The sequence below is a fragment of the Rutidosis leptorrhynchoides genome, chromosome 2 (genome assembly GCF_046630445.1).
Source record: "Rutidosis leptorrhynchoides isolate AG116_Rl617_1_P2 chromosome 2, CSIRO_AGI_Rlap_v1, whole genome shotgun sequence".
Lineage (NCBI taxonomy): Eukaryota > Viridiplantae > Streptophyta > Magnoliopsida > Asterales > Asteraceae > Rutidosis > Rutidosis leptorrhynchoides.
In genome coordinates, this window is record NC_092334.1 from 709,890,164 (window position 1) to 709,910,822 (window position 20,659).

The window sequence follows — 20,659 nt, forward strand, 5'->3', positions numbered from 1 at the left end:
ACAAAATTTCCAGATTTAATTAATATATATTTTTATTATTAATTAATTTTTTTTCACCCAATTTCCAATCAGATTTTACCACATCACCCTACCCAATATTTGACACAAAAAACTGACACAACGGTTAAAAAAATGTCAGAAACTGACATTGCCATGTCACGGTCAGATTGCACTTTTTGGCTAAAAAGTGCACTAACTGTCTGTGACGTCACAATCACGGTTAGAAATGGTCTTGTGCGAATGTGCATCTCCCCAACTCGACAACCCCTAATGGATACAATATATGCTGCTAAATGTTTATTTTTCATGTAATGTATATTCAATTTAACTCGAGAAGCGAAATATGATTGGTCTGTGAACTCCCTTGAACAGTTTTAGTTGCTCTATTGTAATATATCATAATGATAACTGAGTTAATGGATTTGATGTGTTAGTTGATAGATTTTTGGCGTAGAAAGATTCGGAGCAGAATTAGCGCTTGAAAGAGCCAAGTAGTTTCAAGAAAGTAAAGAGCCAAGACTGTAATGTTGCTTTCCTAAGACATTAGAATTTGAACGAGGTTTGACTCTGTTCAAACCCATAAACTTATTTTTTGTTTTCCTGGACTCTGACTTGGTTAATTAAGACATGTATGTAGACGTAAAATGAAGGAAATGGTGATACTAGCCGTTGCTTTTTGTTGGTAAACATTATATAGGTTTTTTTATTTATTTAATACCTTTTCAACAGCAATATAGCCGTTTACACTCAGGAAGAAAAATGCCAAACTTTCACGAAATGGGAGACAAGTGAAGATGATTGGTGACTTGGTGCCAATGGTGGCATGAAGCGATGCTATTTGCGGCTAGAAGACGAGTATGTTGGGAATGCTCTAATAGAACACACAATAAACTTTACCGGCAGTTGGTCGCGTAAACAATGTTATGAGTAATGATGAACTAACAAAACTAGAGCTTTCTTATACATAATAAATATCTTTCAACAATAAAAGATTACATTAGCTAAAAAGGTAAAAGGTCTAAAGAATTTTTAAATATAAAAACAAATGTATTAGACATGTGATACTGTATAAATTTAAGCCTGCAACGTTAGCAGCAAAGCTCCCCAAAAAACTAAAACTACACCTATAAATCTGACTTTCATCAATCCATTCCCTTAATAGTTTATGTCGATCCCATTAAACTTTGGTTCACCTCACCTCAACCCAACACTAAATATAATAACAAAAAAGTCCTTAATACGTCAAAAGAATAAAATAAAACGAATCGAGGGTAGAGTAAAAAATTGGCAGAAAAAAACTAGTTTTCTTTTGGTTTTGGGCATAGTGACCTTTTTAAGGCTTCTCTAGGACATTTTAGGTGGGATCTTCCAAGTGAAGGCTTCTAAAGAGAAAAAAAAGCGAACCAACTGATGTTTGGCAGCCAAAAATTTGTTAATGGGAGTAAAGTGTTTTCATGCGTAATACATGTACAAGCTGTTTGCAGCAGCACAAGCAATTGAGTTTTCCTTCGGATGCCAAGCTAGATGTAGCAACTTTGTCGTGAAATCAAATGAGTTCCCATTTGCATCAACCCCAGGTGTGTCTCCACCTGTACACAGATTGAATTTTAATCTATATTAACGCATAAAATGTGACGACCCGGAAATTTTTGACCAAATTTAAACTTAATCTTTATATGATTTCAATACGATAAGCAAAGTCTGTAATGTTGAGTCTCAAAACTTTTTGAACTATTTTTGTAGATTCATTTGACTTCGACTATTTCCGACGATTCACGAATAATTAATTGTAAATAGATATGTGTGTATATATGCATATATATATATATATATAAATAATTGAAAATATAATTTGAAACATTATATGTTGTTGTTATTAAAAATTAATTATGTAAAATAAAATAAAAATATGATATTATTATTAGACAACTACTTATATTGTAATATAGCATTGTAATCATAGTTTAGGGATTGTTAATGTAAGTATACCTTCTATAAATAGAAGGTCTCATGTACTGGTATAACACACAAATACAAGAACACAGTTCTTTCTTTCTCTCTTTCTCTCTTATAGTTAATATGGTATCAAGAGCTGTAAAGGCCTAAGTCCGGCAACAATTCCGGCAGCCAAGCTATTTTCCGGCAACAATTCCGGCAAAAAAAAAAAAAAATTGACCTTAAAAACTCGTAGTATGCTCTGTGGTTGCAGCCTTGCCTGAACCTTCACATCAGAAACGAGGCTTTCGGGTCATAACACCCAAACCTGTCATCACACAAACCCACCGCCATGATCTTCAGTGAAGAAAATGTAACTGAAGATCAACTACCTCAAATCAGCGAAAATTACAAACTTCACTAAGTTCGGAACTATAATCCGAATCAAAACCATAATTTTCAGCCTCAAAGAACACCAAAAATAGCCGGATATTTTCCGATCTTTTTTAGATCTAGCCCGATCCAGCTTAAATCAGGGAAAACGGCCAACACCATTAGCTTCGGAATCAAATTCCGACCTACCCCTGAATTTTTTAGAATTTTTTTTTCGGTCACTGTTCATCTCCGGCACCACTGTTCACCGCCGCCGTCAGCCACTGTTCATCACCGGTTTCTTTCTTTTTGGTTCTGTTTTGGAAAGGAATTTGGAAAGAGTAAAAAAAAAAAAAAACTCCTAGTTAAAACTCTCTCCCCCTCCTTTTATATATTAAAAAAAAATAAAAAAAATATATAAAAAAAAAAATAAAAAAAATCTTTTATCTATTTCTGAAAATGGCAATGCTAGCTACCTTTACTCCAACAGAGAAAGCCGCAACTCCCACAAATTTGGTTTCGCCTTATCTCCCACGAACTATGGTTACTGGAAGACAATGGTTCAACCATTCTTCGTCACCAACAAATTATTCAACTATATTGATGGCACAATCCCTTGTCCACCTAAAAATGTCCCATCAACGATCCCATCATCAGAAAAAGATGAAGAAACACAGTCTCAAACACCAAACCCCAATTACATTAATTGGGTCTCTAATGATGCTCATATAAGAATGCTCCTCATTTCTACCATATCCGAAGCATCATTCCAACATGTTCAAGGACTAACGTCTCGTGATCTCTGGTTGTCCCTTGAGCGTGCCTACGCTCCTCACACTTCCTCTCGAGAACACTCTTTGAAAACCCAGCTCCTCAGACTACAGATGAAGCCATATGAAACAACCGCAGACTACTTAACTAGGACTCAAGAATACGATGTTGCGCTCGCTAACATAGGCGAAAAGATGAAAGAAAAAGATTTGGTGATGCTAGTTATATCAGGACTACGAGAGGAATACAACGGTTTAAAATCAAGCCTTCTGGGCCGCGAAAAGCCTCCTACCTTTGTAGACCTTCATGGTCTGCTATCAGACCACGACTATATGATCAAGAAATCTGTACCCGACATTCCTTCAGCTCAAGCATTCACGACTAGCACACAAAGTCGCAATTCAACAGCTCCTAATAATGTCTTGCCCGCTTCACAAACAGATCAGCTTCAAGCCGTACAATTGCTTTTATCTCAACTTGGACTCCAAGCTCAACTTGCCCATACACCGGCTTCACAAGCCATGTACACTAACCGATCTGGCAATAACCGTGGTCGTGGACGTGATTACAGACGTGGACGAGGCAACTATAACAACAGAAATCAAGCAGGTAATCGAAATTCATTTAACTGGGCTTCTAATCAAAACACAGTTTTTGGCACATGCAACAGGTGTGGGATTGGGCACATCCCATCTCAATGCCCTAATCGTAACCCTGCTACAATGAGGCGACAGTCACCTTCAGCCAACTTTACAGACTATCGCTCCCAAGCGTCAACCTCTTGGATCCCAGACACAGGCTCTAGTCACCATGTTGCTCCAGACCTATCCAACTTTGGCAACTCCGAGGTCTACTACGGTGAGGACAATCTTCATGTTGGCAATGGTAAGGGTTTACCCATTCTACACGTTGGTTCCTCACAATTTTCGTCTCCAAACAAAACTTTTTCCCTCAAAGACATACTTCATGTTCCTGAAATAAAACATAAATTACTTTCTGTACAAAAGTTTTGTCTTGATAACAATGTGTATTTTGAATTTCACTCAACTTTCTTTGCTGTGAAGGACAAGATTACACACACTACCCTCCTCACGGGTCCAAGTAATGGTGGTCTTTACTCATTCCATCTTCCTCAGTCTTCACCAGTTCACAAAATAGCATTCTCCACTACCCGTGCATCTTCAATTACATGGCATCAAAGACTCGGACATCCACATCCACAACTGTTGAAGTCCATGTTATCTAAATATCATTTGCCTTTACAAAATAAGTTTACAACCACCGGGATTCGTCAATTCAACTACACCAAATCATGTATACCTCCTTCACAAAGCCTTATATGGATTAAAGCAAGCACCTAGAGCATGGTTTCATCGACTCTCTACGGCACTTCATTCTCTTGGATTTCATGGGTCGAAAACGGATACTTCCTTATTCATCTACTTTAGTGGGAACACTCTTCTATATATGCTTGTGTATGTTGATGACATTATTTTAACAGGGAACGATACAAAAGAAATAGATAGGGTGGTACAAAGTTTAAGCCGCTCATTTGCTGTTAAAGACATGGGTAACTTATCTTATTTTCTAGGGATTGAAGTCACAAGGAATGGTAATGACATGATTCTATCACAACGCAAATACATCCGTGAACTTTTGGAACGCGCCGACTTATCTAATGCTAAAGCAGTTTCATCTCCGATGACAACCAACGCCAAACTTGCTCTTGGTGATAGTGCAACATTTGACAATCCTGTTCAATACCGTCAAATTGTAGGTGCCCTTCAATACGTTACATTGTCTCGACCGGACATCACTTTCGCAGTCAACAAAGTCTGTCAGTACATGCATTGTCCCACGATAAATCATTGGTCAGCAGTTAAACGAATTCTCCGTTACTTACAAGGCACTGCCAATTATGGTTTACGATTTATGCACGACTCCGGAACAGTGCTTCATGCCTATACTGATTCAGCATACAACTCGCTGACTAGCTTCTCTGATGCTGACTGGGCAGGTTGTCCAGATGACCATCGATCCACGGGAGGATATGCTATATATCTTGGTTCAAACCTAGTATCATGGTCAGCCCGAAAACAAAAGACTGTCTCTCGATCCTCAACAGAATCTGAATACAAGGCCCTAGCTGACACGGTTGCAGAACTAACATGGCTTCAAGATCTATTACGTGAACTTCGTGTTCCTGTTAAATCGGTTCCTACCTTATGGTGTGATAACATTGGCGCTACGTATCTCTCAGCTAACCCAGTCTTTCATGCACGTACAAAACATGTAGAAGTTGATTTTCACTTTGTTCGAGAAAGAGTTGCTCAACAAAAACTTTCAGTTCAGTTTATAACTACTGATGATCAGATTGCTGATATCTTCACCAAGCCATTGTCCTCACCAAGATTTCTCCAGTTACGATCCAAGCTACAGGTTGTTACCCGACCTTAGCTTGCGGGGGAATATTAGACAACTACTTATATTGTAATATAGCATTGTAATCATAGTTTAGGGATTGTTAATGTAAGTATACCTTCTATAAATAGAAGGTCTCATGTACTGGTATAACACACAAATACAAGAACACAGTTCTTTCTTTACACAGTTCTTTCTTTCTCTCTTTCTCTCTTATAGTTAATAATTATGATAATTATTATTTAAAACACATCCATATAATTAAAGTATATTAAATATATATTTTATGATTTCGAATCTATTTAGTAAACGATAGTAACACTCAAATGTCACTCGATTGTTATTAGGCAAGTTAAAAATTGAACTTATGTGATTTTAAAATAAACGGTGATTCGAAAATGAGTAATATAAATTTTAGGTTTATTAAAAATGTATTTAGGAACTATTTGTTGAATTTTAAAACTTTTTATATTTTACTTGTGGTTGGGAGTGAATAATTAATGTAATTTTTATTTAACAGTTAATGATCGAATTTTATATCATAATGATCAAAATAAATAAATATAGTTAATTTTAAAATATGAGATTTTTCTGAATTAAATTTATCCGAAACTGTTTAGCAAAGGAGCACGATATAATACTCCATAATTTAAAAGCTTAATAGGGGCCGGCTGCTAACTGTTTATCTTATAATTCATATGATTTATTGAAAGGTTACTGTTGTTGTCTTTTATCTCCACAATATCTAATCTATAATATCTAATTTATAATCTAATCTATCCATATATGTATCATATAGATATAGACAGATACAGCACAACACCAACTGGCGAGTTAGTATATTTTAATGTGATTGATATATATTTACTGTTTTTCTTTCTTTAAATCCAATATCTCTTTTATATACTTACTCATATGCATACACATATTAGACATATACACTAATATCTTGGCCATCCTCAACCACCAACCATCTCCACCGTTATCAAGAACCGCCACCTCACAACCACCTTTCAAACCATCACTCGACCACCATCGTTGTCATCTTCAAACACTCACATCACCACCACCTCTTTTCACTTCGATTTTGCTCAATCAAACCCCCACATTAACACCATCACAAACCCAACATCTCTTCCGTGTTCTATTAGTTGAGCCACCACCTTTCACCACCTACACCTCAAACCCACTTAAAAACCGAACAACCATATTTCTGTTTCTTGTCTATTTCGAACCAAGAGCATAAATTGCTGTTCGTTTTTCTGTTGCTAGTTCAGCCGTAAACCATCACCTTTAATTTTTTTTTTTTTTTTGGTGAAGGAATCAAATGCTAAAGAAAAGATAACCGATGCTTGTGGCCAACAACAAATAACTTAATCACCCACTTGGACGTGGAATACTTTTCTTTAGTTGTTTGTAGGGACATGAATTGAAATTGGGGTTTAATCACATTAGAAAAAAAGGGCGGCAGAGTGAGACTCTTGTAAACCCCCATAACCGAACCCCACACAAAACAACTTTTATCTCATCTATATTTTAAAAAAATCCACGAGGAATATTATTACTCTAAACACTATTCGGGCCGTGATCCTTTTCATTATTTAGACCGTGATCCTTTTAATTGTTGGGCCGTAAATATTTTTTTTTACGGGTTCCTGCTCAACAATACAAACCCACATTATTTAGGTTAGATATTGATGATGAACATAGTAGCAAGATCATGAAAATGTTCGTGATTATGGCAGTAGGTGATGATAATGATACGATGAGAAAGATGATGAGGATGTAGTGAGGTGATGATGATAAAGATGATGATGAGGAAATGAATGAGATGATGGTTCACAACGATGATATTGTGTAGCGGACTATGTGTTAGAAATTAAGATTATGATGATGGATATTATTAGGATGAAGATGATGATGAGTCCATGGGTGTATGATGAAGGAGATGATAACTGTCGTATATATATTAAATAGTTAAAAACGTGGAGTAAAGCAAGAATACACGAGTGCTTCAGTGGTTTGGGTGGATGTTGGGGTAGTGAGAGGTCGCGGGTTCGAGTCTCGTTTGGACTATTCTTTTTATAAAAGCTATAAAAAGGGGTATACTTTCTAATCTAATTCTTTATTATTATTATTATTATTATTATTATTATTATTATTATTATTATTATTATTATTATTATTATTGTTATTATGATTATTATTGTTATTATTATACTTATTATTAAATTATTAATGTTATTATTATCATTAAGAATTAGAACTATTATTATTATTAAGTATTACGAATATTAGCTATTAATATTATTGTTACTAAAATAAGTATTATGATAAAAATTCTCATTTATTACGAAAATAATACAAGTTACCATTATTCTCATTAATATTAGTATTAGTATCACTTTAGTAACTACTGCTGCTGCTGCTGCTATTATTATTATTATTATTAAGCAAAAGTATCATTTTTAACAATATCGTTATTATTATTGGTATTTTAAAAAGATATTATTATTATTATTATTAGTAAATCATTAATATCGAAACTATTATTTTTAAAAGGTAAATATCTTATACATAAAAATAAACATTTTAAATATACTAAAAGTACATTAATATTTCATATACAATATATCTAACATATTAATAATATTTATATAAATACTTACATATAACCAACTAATGATTTTAAACATAATACTGATCATACAAAATATATAGATATATTGATACAAACAAATATATAAATATTAATCATTTTAAATATATATACAAAATAAATATATATAACATATAAAGTAAGATATAATATAAGTTAATGTTTTAATGGATTTTAGAATAAATTCTATATAACTAAAATATATAAATAACAAATACTAATAAATGAAATTATGTGATTCCATTATATATTTTAATAATTATACAAATGATATAGGTTCGTGAATCCGAGGCCAACCCTGCATTGTTCAATTGTTCAATTTAGTCATATGTATTTTTACTACAAAATACATTAGGTGAGTTTCATTTGATTCCCTTTTACTCTTTACATTTTTGGGACTGAGAATACATGCAAATACCTTATTAATTGTTTTACAATATTTATATGCGTGAGTTTCATTACTCCCTTTTTAAATACTTTTGCAATATATATTTTTGGGATTGAGAATACATGCGCTGTTTTTATAACTGTTTTACGAAATAGACACAAGTAATTGAAATTACATTATATGGTTGAATGATCGAAATCGAATATGCCCCTTTTTATATAGTCTGGTATTCTAAGAATTAGGGAACAGACACCCTAATTGACGCGAACTCTAAAGATAGATCTATCGGGCCCAACAAGCCCCATCCAAAGTACCGGATGCTTTAGTACTTCGAAATTTATATCATGTCCGAAGGAGGATCCCGGAATGATGGGGATATTCTTATATGCATATTGTGAATGTCGGTTACCAGGTGTTCAATCCATATGAATGATATTTTTGTCTCTATGCATGGGACGTATGTTTACGAGAAATGGAAATATGAAATCTTGTGGTCTATTAAAATTATGAAATGGTTATTTATGTTAAACTAATGAACTCACCAACCTTTTGGGACACTTGAAAGCATGTTTATTCTCAGGTATGAAAGAAGTCTTCCGCTGTGCAATTGCTCATTTTAAAGATATTACTTGGATGTAAACCTAGTGGCTGCTGTTGAGAATGCTGTTAAGTTATTTAAGAATGATGGTATTAGAGAGTCAATTGTTGTTCCTGATGATTTCTCCCAATTTACATTGGGTGACAATGTAAATTTAATGAATACGCAGGATAATAATAGCGGTGATAAAGATAATGTTGTTTCTGGGATTAAATCTACAACAATGGAAGGGGTTGAGACTAGTGATGGGCAAGACAATACAAATACTAAATCCCCAAGAGCATGGGTAAATCCAAACATCACTTTTGCTGACTTCTTAAAACAAACCAAAGATGAAGAAGAATTAAAAATGGAGTTCATTCCTCCAGTTTTAATGTCTAATGGTCAAAAGAGAGTAGTTTTCTCCGCCGAGGAGGTTAAGAAGGGCGGTAGTGCTTTTTCTCTTCAATTATATGGGTATTTTATTGGAACTTCTATGGAATATAGGGTTGTTAATGCCCATCTAAGGAGAATGTGGCGAAGGTATGATCTTAAAGAAATCGTCAAAACAGCTGCAGGATTTTATTTATGCAAATTTAATAACGAAAAGGGTATGAAGGAGGTTCTTGAGAGTGGTCCATGGTTAGTTAATAATGTTCCTTTTTTCGTGAATCAGTGGGAACCTGGAGTTTGGCTTGAAAAAATTGAACCCGAAAAAGTTCCAATTTGGATTTGCATTCACAATATACCCATTGAACTATGGAGTGGCAGAAGTATAGGTAAACTTGTTAGTGGTATTGGTAGGCCTATGTTGATGGACAAAGTTACTTCAGAGAGATGTTTAAGTAAAAGTGGAAGACTAGGTTTTGCTAGAGTTTTGACTGAAGTCAATGCAGCTGATGACCTTCCTAGCTTTGTCGAATTTTCCTATCCTGTGATTGGTTCTTTTCCAGCCAAAGTGGGTAAACTTGAGGTGACTTATCAATGGAAACCGCCTTTATGCACTCATTGCAAAGTGTTTGGGCACTCTTTTAATACTTGTAAAATTAGGCCTAAAACAGAAGATGAAGTTTCAGCACAAGTGTTAAAAGACGCTTTGAAAAACAACAATGATGGTGAAACAGTTGATTTAAATAACCAGTTTGTTGAGGACGGCTCTAAAGTTGTTAGTCAGAAAGGAAGGGTATCTCATAAGTTGAATTTTGATAATAATAAAAGTCAATGGCAGTCCACAGAAGCAAAAGGTATCAAGCAAAATGCAGTTAAGAATAATCATGGTATTAAAGACAATATTGCTGTGGAGGAAACAAATTGGAATGTGGAGTCCCAGAAAAATCGAAATCAGAATGTTTCAAGGAAAACAGATAAAGGGAAGGGCATTGATGGTGAAGGTAATAATAAGACATATTCCAAAGATAGAATTGAAACAAACAATCCTTTTTATGTATTAGTAGATGATGAGGGTAATGGTGATTGATGTTAAGTTTGATAATACTGCTCCGATATATCTAGTATAGGTCCTCGAGTTTCGCTCAAATTAGTGTTATTCATGTTGTAATCCTCGTTGTATCATTTCCTTATCAATAAAATTATCTTGCTTTTCAAAAAAAAAAAAAAAAAAAGATATTACTTGGAGTCATTCATGACATATTTCAAAAGACGTTGCATTCGAGTCGTTGAGTTCATCAAGATTATTATTAAGTCAATTATAGTTAGATATATTATAAAATGGTATGCATGCTGTCAACCTTCGATGTAATGAAAGATTGTCTTTTCAAAAACGAATGCAATGTTTGTAAAATGTATCATATAGAGGTCAAGTACCTCGCGATGTAATCAACTGTTGTGAATCGTTTATAATCGATATGGACTTCGTCCGGATGGATTAGGACGGGTCTTCACATAAAACATATACACAATTTCTTGTTTCATTGTTGAAGGGGATTCTTGGATTTGTGTTATATAACTATTAGATGTTTATTGCGACTTTAAGTTGTGTTTGGGTAAACTGATTTTAAGCTTGATAATTAGTTTCATACCTACTGTAGGCTGCACAGACAAAATGTAAAATGATTATGAAACATTCTTTTCCACCATATTTTATTCCCTCTAGATAGCAAAAGACATTCGGCTACAATAAGTATGAACATTGTAAAAAAATTTGGTGCACTTTTTGTATTCTATCTCTTCAATCACATAAAGTGTCTGTTTCAGTCAGTTTATCACATTTAGTTTCTGATCATATAATAGATTTTCAAAAACTTTTAGAAAAATGAGTAAGTGAACAACTAATTAATTATCTGGTTAGTACAACTTTTAACGGCGGTTAGAAGTTACTAATGGGTCCGAACGCGATGTCGGAACCCACCCACCCACCCGATCATTTCCTTGAACGAACCATTTACAGTCTTACCGCCCCTCAACAGGAAACCTCCACGACGAATCCATACGAGCACCGCGTGTGGTAAAACCCCCTTGGGTGAGGCTCAAATGCATAGACGTTCGAAACCTCCGAGGCCAGGAAATGGGCGGGTAACCACAAGGGAAAATATTTTTTTACAACACATGGGAGTCGAACCCCTGACCTCGGGTCAGGTCACCACCAATGCACTAACACCTTGTATCGATTTTGAGACACATGCTAGTGTTTGTGACTGTACATGGTGAAAAGAAAGAAGGCGACTAACCTCTTCTAACTGCACGGGTTATACTGCTTAAGGATCTGGAAGGCCTTGAAGGGGTCTGCACTTGCCTCCTACAAGGTGTTGAAGTTATTTTTGAGACATGCATATGTGTTATCCATTATAATATATAGATTAATTAATTGATAATAATATTACTAAATATTAACCTCGGGTAAAAAAAAAAAAAAATACTTGTTTTAGAAATATATTATATAATATATTATATTTACGGTTTGAAAAATTCTTCCTTTTCCAGCTTCCCTATTCTTCAAAATATATCTCAGCCATTATTATGTACCTCATTGGGTTCTTGCTAGCTTCCAAGGTAGTTGCTTCAGTACTTCCCGGGTGGCCGCCAAACACACGGAATAAATTGCTGAAAGCACATTGTCTTTACAAGTAAGTAGAAAGCCAAAAAAAAACACACATGGAACACTTTTTGAGATAAACTTGACATGTATATAATTACCTGTAAGAACCAGTTGCTACACGCTGATCATCACCACTCAGACAGCACTCAAATTTATCAAAAATAGAATCGTTCTCGTACAAATCACACAGCTGGAAATAATCAATTGTACATCATCAGCTAAAGGTAACTAATTAGCAGAGTAAAAACTATGACCATAAGCAAAACGAAGTATACCTTAGGCCTTAGATGTTCATGCACCTGGAATGTCGAGACTGGACCAGAGTCCATGTTGATGTCCCACAGCTGCACAAGGGTTTAAATAAAGAACAAATCTTACTAAAATGTCACAGATTAAAAATTAAAAATATATATGATTATAAAAAAAGTAATATAGAAATAAACAACCCATGTAAGATTGCTCTTTCAATCACTTGGCATTTCCCAAAAAAAAAAAAAGTCTGTCATTACTTATAGGTGGGAAAAATGGGGTTTGGGGATTATCTATTCATAGTCACCTAATATTTGTAGTATCAAACAACATAAAACCTTGGTGCTATTGAACTGTACTACCTGAACAATGGGACACATTCAGCCATGGAAGTTAAACGCATAAAAAAATGAATACACTTGTTGTGTACAACGTATATATGTAGGTAAAAAAAATCACGACATATTGTTGCTGACCATAACCGAATTTAAGTATCACACGCGAAGGAAACATAAACCCTGAGGACTCGAATGTCTTTCATGTAAAAACATTTAAAAAGTAGCTGATAGAGAACAGAAAGAAATCACAAACCTTAAGGGTCATATAGTCACGACTTAAGAGATATCTTCCATTTCTTCCAAACTTTATATCTGAAATTGATGCTATTATCTCAGTGAAAAACGATCTGGAACCAGGTGCTTCATGTTCCACAAACCTATATAAAATCATTAATTAGTTCACCAAACCTATAGTTATTTAATGTAATCAACACTAAATGTATTAAATAATAATATATAAACAAAGTTGTTGAGATAATAATCTAGTTTTTTTAATTAAATGATTTGAGGAGGCAAGATTCAAGAACGATTTGTGTGGATTTCGAATTTTTGAAAAGTCGGACAAAGTCGGCCCATTTGACCTGTTTGACAGTATGAGATAAATACAACCCAAATTGACACATTTTAAGACAAATGGATCGAACATGCCACCTTTAGTTAGGGATGATGCATAATTTCACAAAGCAGAAAGAACAAACTAGAATCAAAGAAAGAAATTCCTCCAAAAGACTTACATTTTAGAATGCTTATCACAAAGAGCAGACTGACGCAAATCAATAAGGCGAATTGATCCTTTCGAACTACTATATGCAAGTGTATGACAATGGTTGGGATGAAACTCAGCTGATGTTATCACCTCTGCGGAAAAGCAGAGTCATAGTCAAGACTCACAAACTTATGTAAAATAAAAGGATGCAAAGAAATACAAAATAGTGTCTCACACACACACATAATTAATAACTGTAATTGGTTGTGAAAAAGGAAGTAATTCAAAGAAGAAAATCATAAAGAAACTAGCACATCAAATCATTAAAGGAGAATCATCACAGCAAGGGGATTCTGTTGTGAAGCAATTAACCACCAAAAAAGGCACACAACCAACATTACTAAGAGGGTGTCAGGGATTGTATTTATGTGATATTACCTGATTTCAAGTTTGTAAAATGAAAACAATCACCAGACAAGAAGATTTTCCAGTTCATCAAACTTCGCATAGTTGCAGGAACAATATTCAGTTTCAGATTATCACAATATAAACTAGCCCACTAAGTTTAGTTACATTGATAAGCAAGAAAAAAATTAGAATGTGTATGATGCCGATAAAATATAGATTGCAGAGCTAAATCCGAAGTTATTGTAAACTCAATAGCTACTAAATTATTGTACCAGTGAGGTCTTCCATGTTTGTAGGCTTGACATCCACAATGTTGAAACTCTGGTTGCTTATTTCCAAATTCCAAAGGTTTATCCTAAGATCATCAGCAGAGATGAATGTTTCGCCATCACTGATTGCAAACAAAGGAGAGGGTGTCAGAAGACAATTAAGATAGCAAACTATACCAAATATAATAGCTAGATGAACCATTGCATGAACACAACATGATGCATCATAAATATTAGCAACAAATAGAGCCTGGAAATTCTTAGTTATCGACAAAGAATTTACTGGCTCAAGCTTGAGCCAATGAAGCTCTAGCCACTGAAAGCAGAAATCATATCCCACCTCAGCGTGTACCGAACCATATATTTGCAGTGGGCATACGAATGGGTAAGTTACAGTAGTAATAATACATAATCCATATTTTGCCAAGTATAACTGAAGAACTTGTTCTTCAGCACTAGGTTAGAAGGTAGCTATAATATATCTAATCTATCGATATCACATGCCCGTATAAAATTGATTTTTGACCAATATATACAAGAGGGTTCATAAATCAAAACTATGTAGACTAATATAATTTTATGGTACATGACAGTCAAGAGGCAAATTCACTAGAGTAAACATGTTTATAAAAATAAGATTAAATGATAGAAACTTGCAAGAAATGATGACCCAAACCTGTTATTCGAGATAGAATTGATATGATAGTCATGTGCATGAGCATACACTCTTCTACATCCGGCAACAAGGTTGGTCTCACTGCTAGTAACCTACAAATTTACATTTGGGTGTTGTAGTATTGTAAAGAACAAAGCAGAACATATGATGAAAAGATACAATGTCATGATGACATAAAGAAACCATTGTGGCTTCTCTGAAGATATTATTTCCAACTTGTACTAGCAAGGGAAATCACGTTACAATGTAATCAACAACGATATAATGAAATTTTAAAAAAAATTTGGTTGACCTGACATGCACTTTTTTTTTTTTTTTTTTTTTTTTTTTTTGACAAATATATCTCAACTGCACAAATGCATAATCATCACAATCCATCCTCGTTTGACCAAGAGTTGACAGAAGAGGGGGGGGGGGGGGAGGGGGGGGGGGGGGGGGGGGATCAATAACGATTATCTTTTTAGTATGGATTAAAACAGATCTAGTTGTCACGATAATAAAACTCCCGGCTTTATGAGGTGGCTTAGAAAGTTTAATGCATTGATTACATTTTAGATGATGACTTTCAACCTGTTGATCTAGATGACCCGTTAAATCCATGTGACCCACTACAGATAAAAGCTAACCGAAATCCTTATTTGTCTATAAATGGGTTAAATTGCCACCTGTAGCAGACATACACCCTTTTACAAGTAGGATCTATGCATAGTACATAACCTAGTCCACCACAATAATTGATATATAAATAAGAGTAGATGAAAGACGAAAGGTGTTGGGATTGAAGGGAAGATGGATAAACATATAGGGTAAAGGTACAACTACCACAGGCAAACGGAGTGATGGGATGCCCCCAGATGGAAATAATAAGCCATTGTTTAAACTAGTGTATCCGCCATTTGCAAGATCCGGCTTATGAGTGGAAGTAACACTACAACTTGTCACGTTGCCATTTCCAGCTGCTTTAGAAGGCTCCATGCTCATCTCAGCAATTTTCTTAATCTTCTTCTCTTGGACCTGTGTGAGTTGATATAGGTTTTACAACTTCAACAAAATATAAAAGCCAGGTCCACAAAAAACATGACTTTCATGGAAAAATAATGCTAAACTAAACAAGAATAAAGAAGGCAAAACTAGACCTGTGTCAGCCACAACTATATGCTAGCCTTATTATATCTGATTTTACAATGTATTAATAAATATCATCTACACACCTTACAAAAACAGATAACTAATGGTCAACAACACATGTCAGTACTAAAAAACTATCTCAAAATCTTCAGCAAGTGACCATAAAATACAATTAGGTCTCAGTAAAACCTGTCACAACGAAAACTACCCCTCAATGAGTATGATATTTCCAAGACAGAGACATGATAAGTAGAAAAAAATAGATGATACTGCAAGAGACTCTTCTGCCGTCTTTTATCCTACATACACTGTTATTATATTTATTTTTTTACATAATTATTGGGATTTACAACTGCAAAGCCATGGTAATGTGATGTTGCACCATGCTCTTTCCATCACCTATCAGCATAAAGAATGCAAGTAAATTGAGAGTAACAGTAGCTACCTTCCAGTATTTTATGGTTTTATCATTAGTAGACAGAAGAAAGAGGGCCCCATTGGCTGTTTGGCACCATCTGATTTTGTTAATTTTCTCCTCAATCTCCAAACTCTTTAAATAATCGAACTGGAAGCATAAGATGGGAACGAATGAATATAAACATAGTGACAGCTGGAGTGGTAGCTACGAATAGAGAATAATAAAGAAATAAACAACTTAGAGAAATTGCAAGAGAAGAAACCTCGGGTTCATGACTCTGGAACTCAGTTTTGTAGCGGAATTCTGGATGCCTACTAATAGAGTAATCAGTCTTCTCTAAATCCCTTCTATTTCCACTATTCTACACAATCAACCACAAAAGACTATGAGACACAGATAAACTTAATACAGTAAAAAACAGACATTGAGAACACTCAAACAAATCTTAGCATAACCAACCTCCTTTTTATCAGTCCTCTCAAATAATACTACCCTGCCCCCACGATCACCAGTAGCAAGATGGTCACCACTTTTATCGAACTCAATCGCCGAGATGATATCAACTGCAAATCATCAAACAATTCATCACTTGATTGTACGAGTAATATAACGCAAAACAAGTGGAACAATAAGAGAAATTGAAGTTTATCCAAGTGTTAGCTTACATTGCCATTATAAGGTGGACAAACACAAATGCATATACGCTAGATGTAAAAGGGGGAGACAAGAAAGGAACCACGTCTTGGATGTTTCATTCAATGTATACATTAAAACAGGTAAAGAAAGTTTATGCATCTAGAAATCTGATATCTGATACTCATACAACAGAAACATATAAATGAAATCGAAGTTACAAAAATTGCAAATCTGTGCATTTACGTAGTAATTAATACTGTAAACGAATGCCTTAGAAAATCATCAGTAAGGCAAATTAATGAAAGAATGCATGTAATCTCTAAAGTGATGTTAATAGCTTTTTCAGAATAATCCAAGTCCACATCAGAAACATCATGTAACGGTGATCTTCTTTCAGCATTTTAGCAACCAGAATAAACTTAGCATCATGTATAATTGAATAAACTTTTTGACCAAGGCTCCTAAAGTTAGCATCACATTTCAGTAACATCAGAATGAGATAAGCACCGGTGACCAAGGCTCGTGTAGATGTAGATAACAAAATTGAATTTAATTTTTATTCTCAGTCTGCCCCCTAAAGAAGGTATAGCAAATGACATTGCCTCATTAATGAAAGGCAAGTGAAAAAGAAAATAAGGTGAAATGATGTTTCTAGTAGTCAACTTCTTGCTTGTTAGTGGTGCCAAAATGAGTAATAAAAGGCTGTAAATAATTCCAAATAAGTCCACGTGAAGAGTACCTTTTACAACTTTAAACCAAACGTAGAGCAAGCACTAATTCTAGGAATGCTAAACAAGTGGAAGTAACGATAACAAAATATCACCATACAGATGTGGAGCCCTACAAAATTTCATTGTTGAAGTATGCACCAAGTATATTGACTAATTACACAAAAAGTTTCAAGCTTTTTACTACATTGCTACATATACGAAACTTCCAATTGGAACAAGTATCAATAGTACGTGATTCTAGTTCGTAATTCCTCCTATAGATAAACTTATGATACACGGTATAGAGTTAGAAACGGACGCCGTTGCACGAATTGACATTACCATAATCGGTATATAAAAGGTGAATGCGGAGTATAAGCATCACCACCTATCAAATCCATACAACCAATAACCCTAGCATTTTTCACACACACCTTTCCTCTGAATATAGATGACTAAAACTTGGGGTAACTCTTGAGCTGACATTCACTAGATGCAACGTTATAAACTCATCATTCTTATGCATATCCACACCTAAGAAACTATACACTGACTCCTCAAATAGTTTCTGATTGTGCAAACCTTATTAAAGCCTTCGAATATATTAACTGGCATTACTTAATCAAACCATACAATTGCAAGTTTACATTTCCATTTGTTTTGGTCTAATAAAAATATCAAGTACAACTGTGTATAGAAACATATCCTGAATCTCCAATGATCAATATAACGATTCAATTCAAATCCTGTTTCATGTACGTACTTAATCCAAACCGTAACCACAAATATATATAAATATACACATATGCATAAATATCTGTATTTATTTAAATTTAAATTTAAAATATATACAATATATATAACAATAATAAGTTCTGCTAGTTTACCTTCCTGAACTTCTTCACCGGCGGTACGTTCACCAAACACCTGAGAGAATTTCCAGTCAAGCGGAGGTGTTGGACCGTCCGGAGCTGTAGCCACATCTCCAACATCGCCGCCGTTCATATCTTTTGCTCCTTTTTAGTAAAATTATTATATTAAACAATAAATCAAAAAATTCGAGCTAAAATCAAATGAACATCATCATCCGATCGTTGATCAATTTATCATTTCTTCACGATTGTAGATTTCAAAATCCTCAGTTAATTCCATTAAGAAAATAAATTTAAATCGATCGCGCTTTCAGATTCATTTATTGAATTTATCGATTCTATCATCAATTTGATCATCCACAATAACAGCGAGAAGAAATCGCTTCGTTTACAGATTGCGAATCTGTTAATTGTAGTAACTAAGCCGGTCCTTTTCCCTCCGAATACACACACCAAAAACACACACAACTTTCTCATCAATAATACAATCCTTTCCTCTTTTATAATTTCTGCGATTTATGATCAAGTGATGGAATTGTATCCAATGGTATAGACACGTGGATGTATGTAAGTGGTGGATATTTATGTTATATGACAGGCTGTGAGTTTAGTCGAGAGTTAATAAACTATAGTTGTTCTGTACACGACCGGGGCTGAAGTATTGAGGACCCACGGAGTGACTTTGAAAAAGTCGCTTTTACCCTTGCTTTTTTATTTTGATGTGATTTTCTTTGGTGTTTTGTTCTAACAAGGATAAGGAATAAGGATGTTTATTATCTGAAGTTGATTTATTTATTTATTATTTGTCTTTTGTTTGTTTAGCAAAAGTGAAAGTGACACAGTATATATATTTGACTTTCAACTGAACTTGCTCATCCTTTGGGCCCACCTAAAGTGATCGAATTTGCCAAAACTATAGATAAAAATTACACTATGTGGAGTGGTTAATATCTTTAGATAGTTTTCTCATCAGCCATAAAAGTTAGTAGACCTTACTACATTACATAGTGTATCCTACTTGCCTTTCAAAAAAAAAAAAAAAACCTTACATAGTGTATATATAAAAGACACGTAAAATGCTTCTTTTGTGTGAAAAATGGAGAAGATACTACCTAAGAGCATTATAAAATAGATATAATTTGGGCTCTATCAATCCATCACCACAATCACCAACTCATTCCAACACTAATATATACTCTGCTACTTCAGCCTCTAATTCGCCATCTAGTACCAAACAGTCCCCTCCACTTGCTCAAACAATTCACACTCGTAGCATGTCCGGAATACATAAACCAAAAATATCATTCATTGTCTAGCCTCTCTCTTATATTTCTCGTATTCCTCCTACACCAAAAGAAGCTCGTTCTCCTCATTGAAACATCATGGTTGATGAATATAAAGCCCTAATGGACAATAATACTTGTGTTCTTGTACCACGGTCACATGAGATGATCATTATTCATGTGTATATTCAGGCAAAAATTAAAATCCGATTGCTCACTCGTAGGGCTGATCCTGACATATTCGATGCCCGTTGCAAAACATTCGAAAGATGCCCATACCAAGATTGAAGTAAAACTCAACTAAAAGTAATACATTATTTCTGAGAATTAGGACTTATCATGATAACTTTTTAATTTGTTTATGCCAACTGAATTTTGGATAAAACAAATATAAGATATACTATTTAATATATATTTTATGCTCTTAAAAAACTCCTTGACAACTTTTAAAAATATATTGTTGAAATTTAAAAATTAAATTTTTATTTATTTATAAACTCAACGATACATAACCATAATTCATAATAAATAATAAATAATAATTAATAATAATAATAATAATAATAATAATAATAATAATAATAATAATAATAATAATAATAATAATAATAATAATAATAATAATAATAATAATAATAATAATAATAATAAATGTTGATTTTATTGTTGTCATAAAATTACTAATATACATATATGTAGCTTTACTAAAATAAAAAAAAAATACATCTAGTTTTATCCTTTAAGAAGTAGTGTGTATTACTTTTACAAATAGGTGTTGAAATTGTTAA

General features: G+C 34.1%; 1 protein-coding gene across 1 annotated transcript; it reads right to left on the bottom strand.

The window, feature by feature from the left end:
* Positions 1-921: 921 nt before the first annotated feature.
* On the bottom strand, positions 922-19,057 carry LOC139894695 (serine/threonine protein phosphatase 2A 55 kDa regulatory subunit B beta isoform-like). The gene is made up of 14 exons (XM_071878109.1): positions 18,604-19,057; positions 16,830-16,933; positions 16,633-16,731; positions 16,398-16,517; positions 15,641-15,838; positions 14,825-14,916; positions 14,152-14,270; positions 13,500-13,623; positions 13,019-13,142; positions 12,454-12,522; positions 12,277-12,368; positions 12,106-12,183; positions 11,811-11,878; positions 922-1,589 (listed from the first exon to the last, which is right to left on the bottom strand). The coding sequence occupies exons 1-14, from the start codon at positions 18,719-18,721 to the stop codon at positions 1,453-1,455; spliced, it is 1,542 nt and encodes a 513-aa protein (XP_071734210.1). The 5' UTR covers positions 18,722-19,057; the 3' UTR covers positions 922-1,452.
* Positions 19,058-20,659: the final 1,602 nt, after the last annotated feature.

Excerpts from the sequence above, each read along its gene's own strand:
- LOC139894695 (XM_071878109.1), bottom strand. The coding sequence starts at position 18,721 with ATGAACGGCGGCGATGTTGGAGATGTGGCTACAGCTCCGGACGGTCCA. Across the intron at positions 13,624-14,151 it reads AAACATGGAAGACCTCACTG|AGGTGATAACATCAGCTGAG; the intron begins GTACAATAATTT and ends GCTTTTCCGCAG. Across the intron at positions 13,143-13,499 it reads TGTGATAAGCATTCTAAAAT|GTTTGTGGAACATGAAGCAC; the intron begins GTAAGTCTTTTG and ends GATTTTATATAG.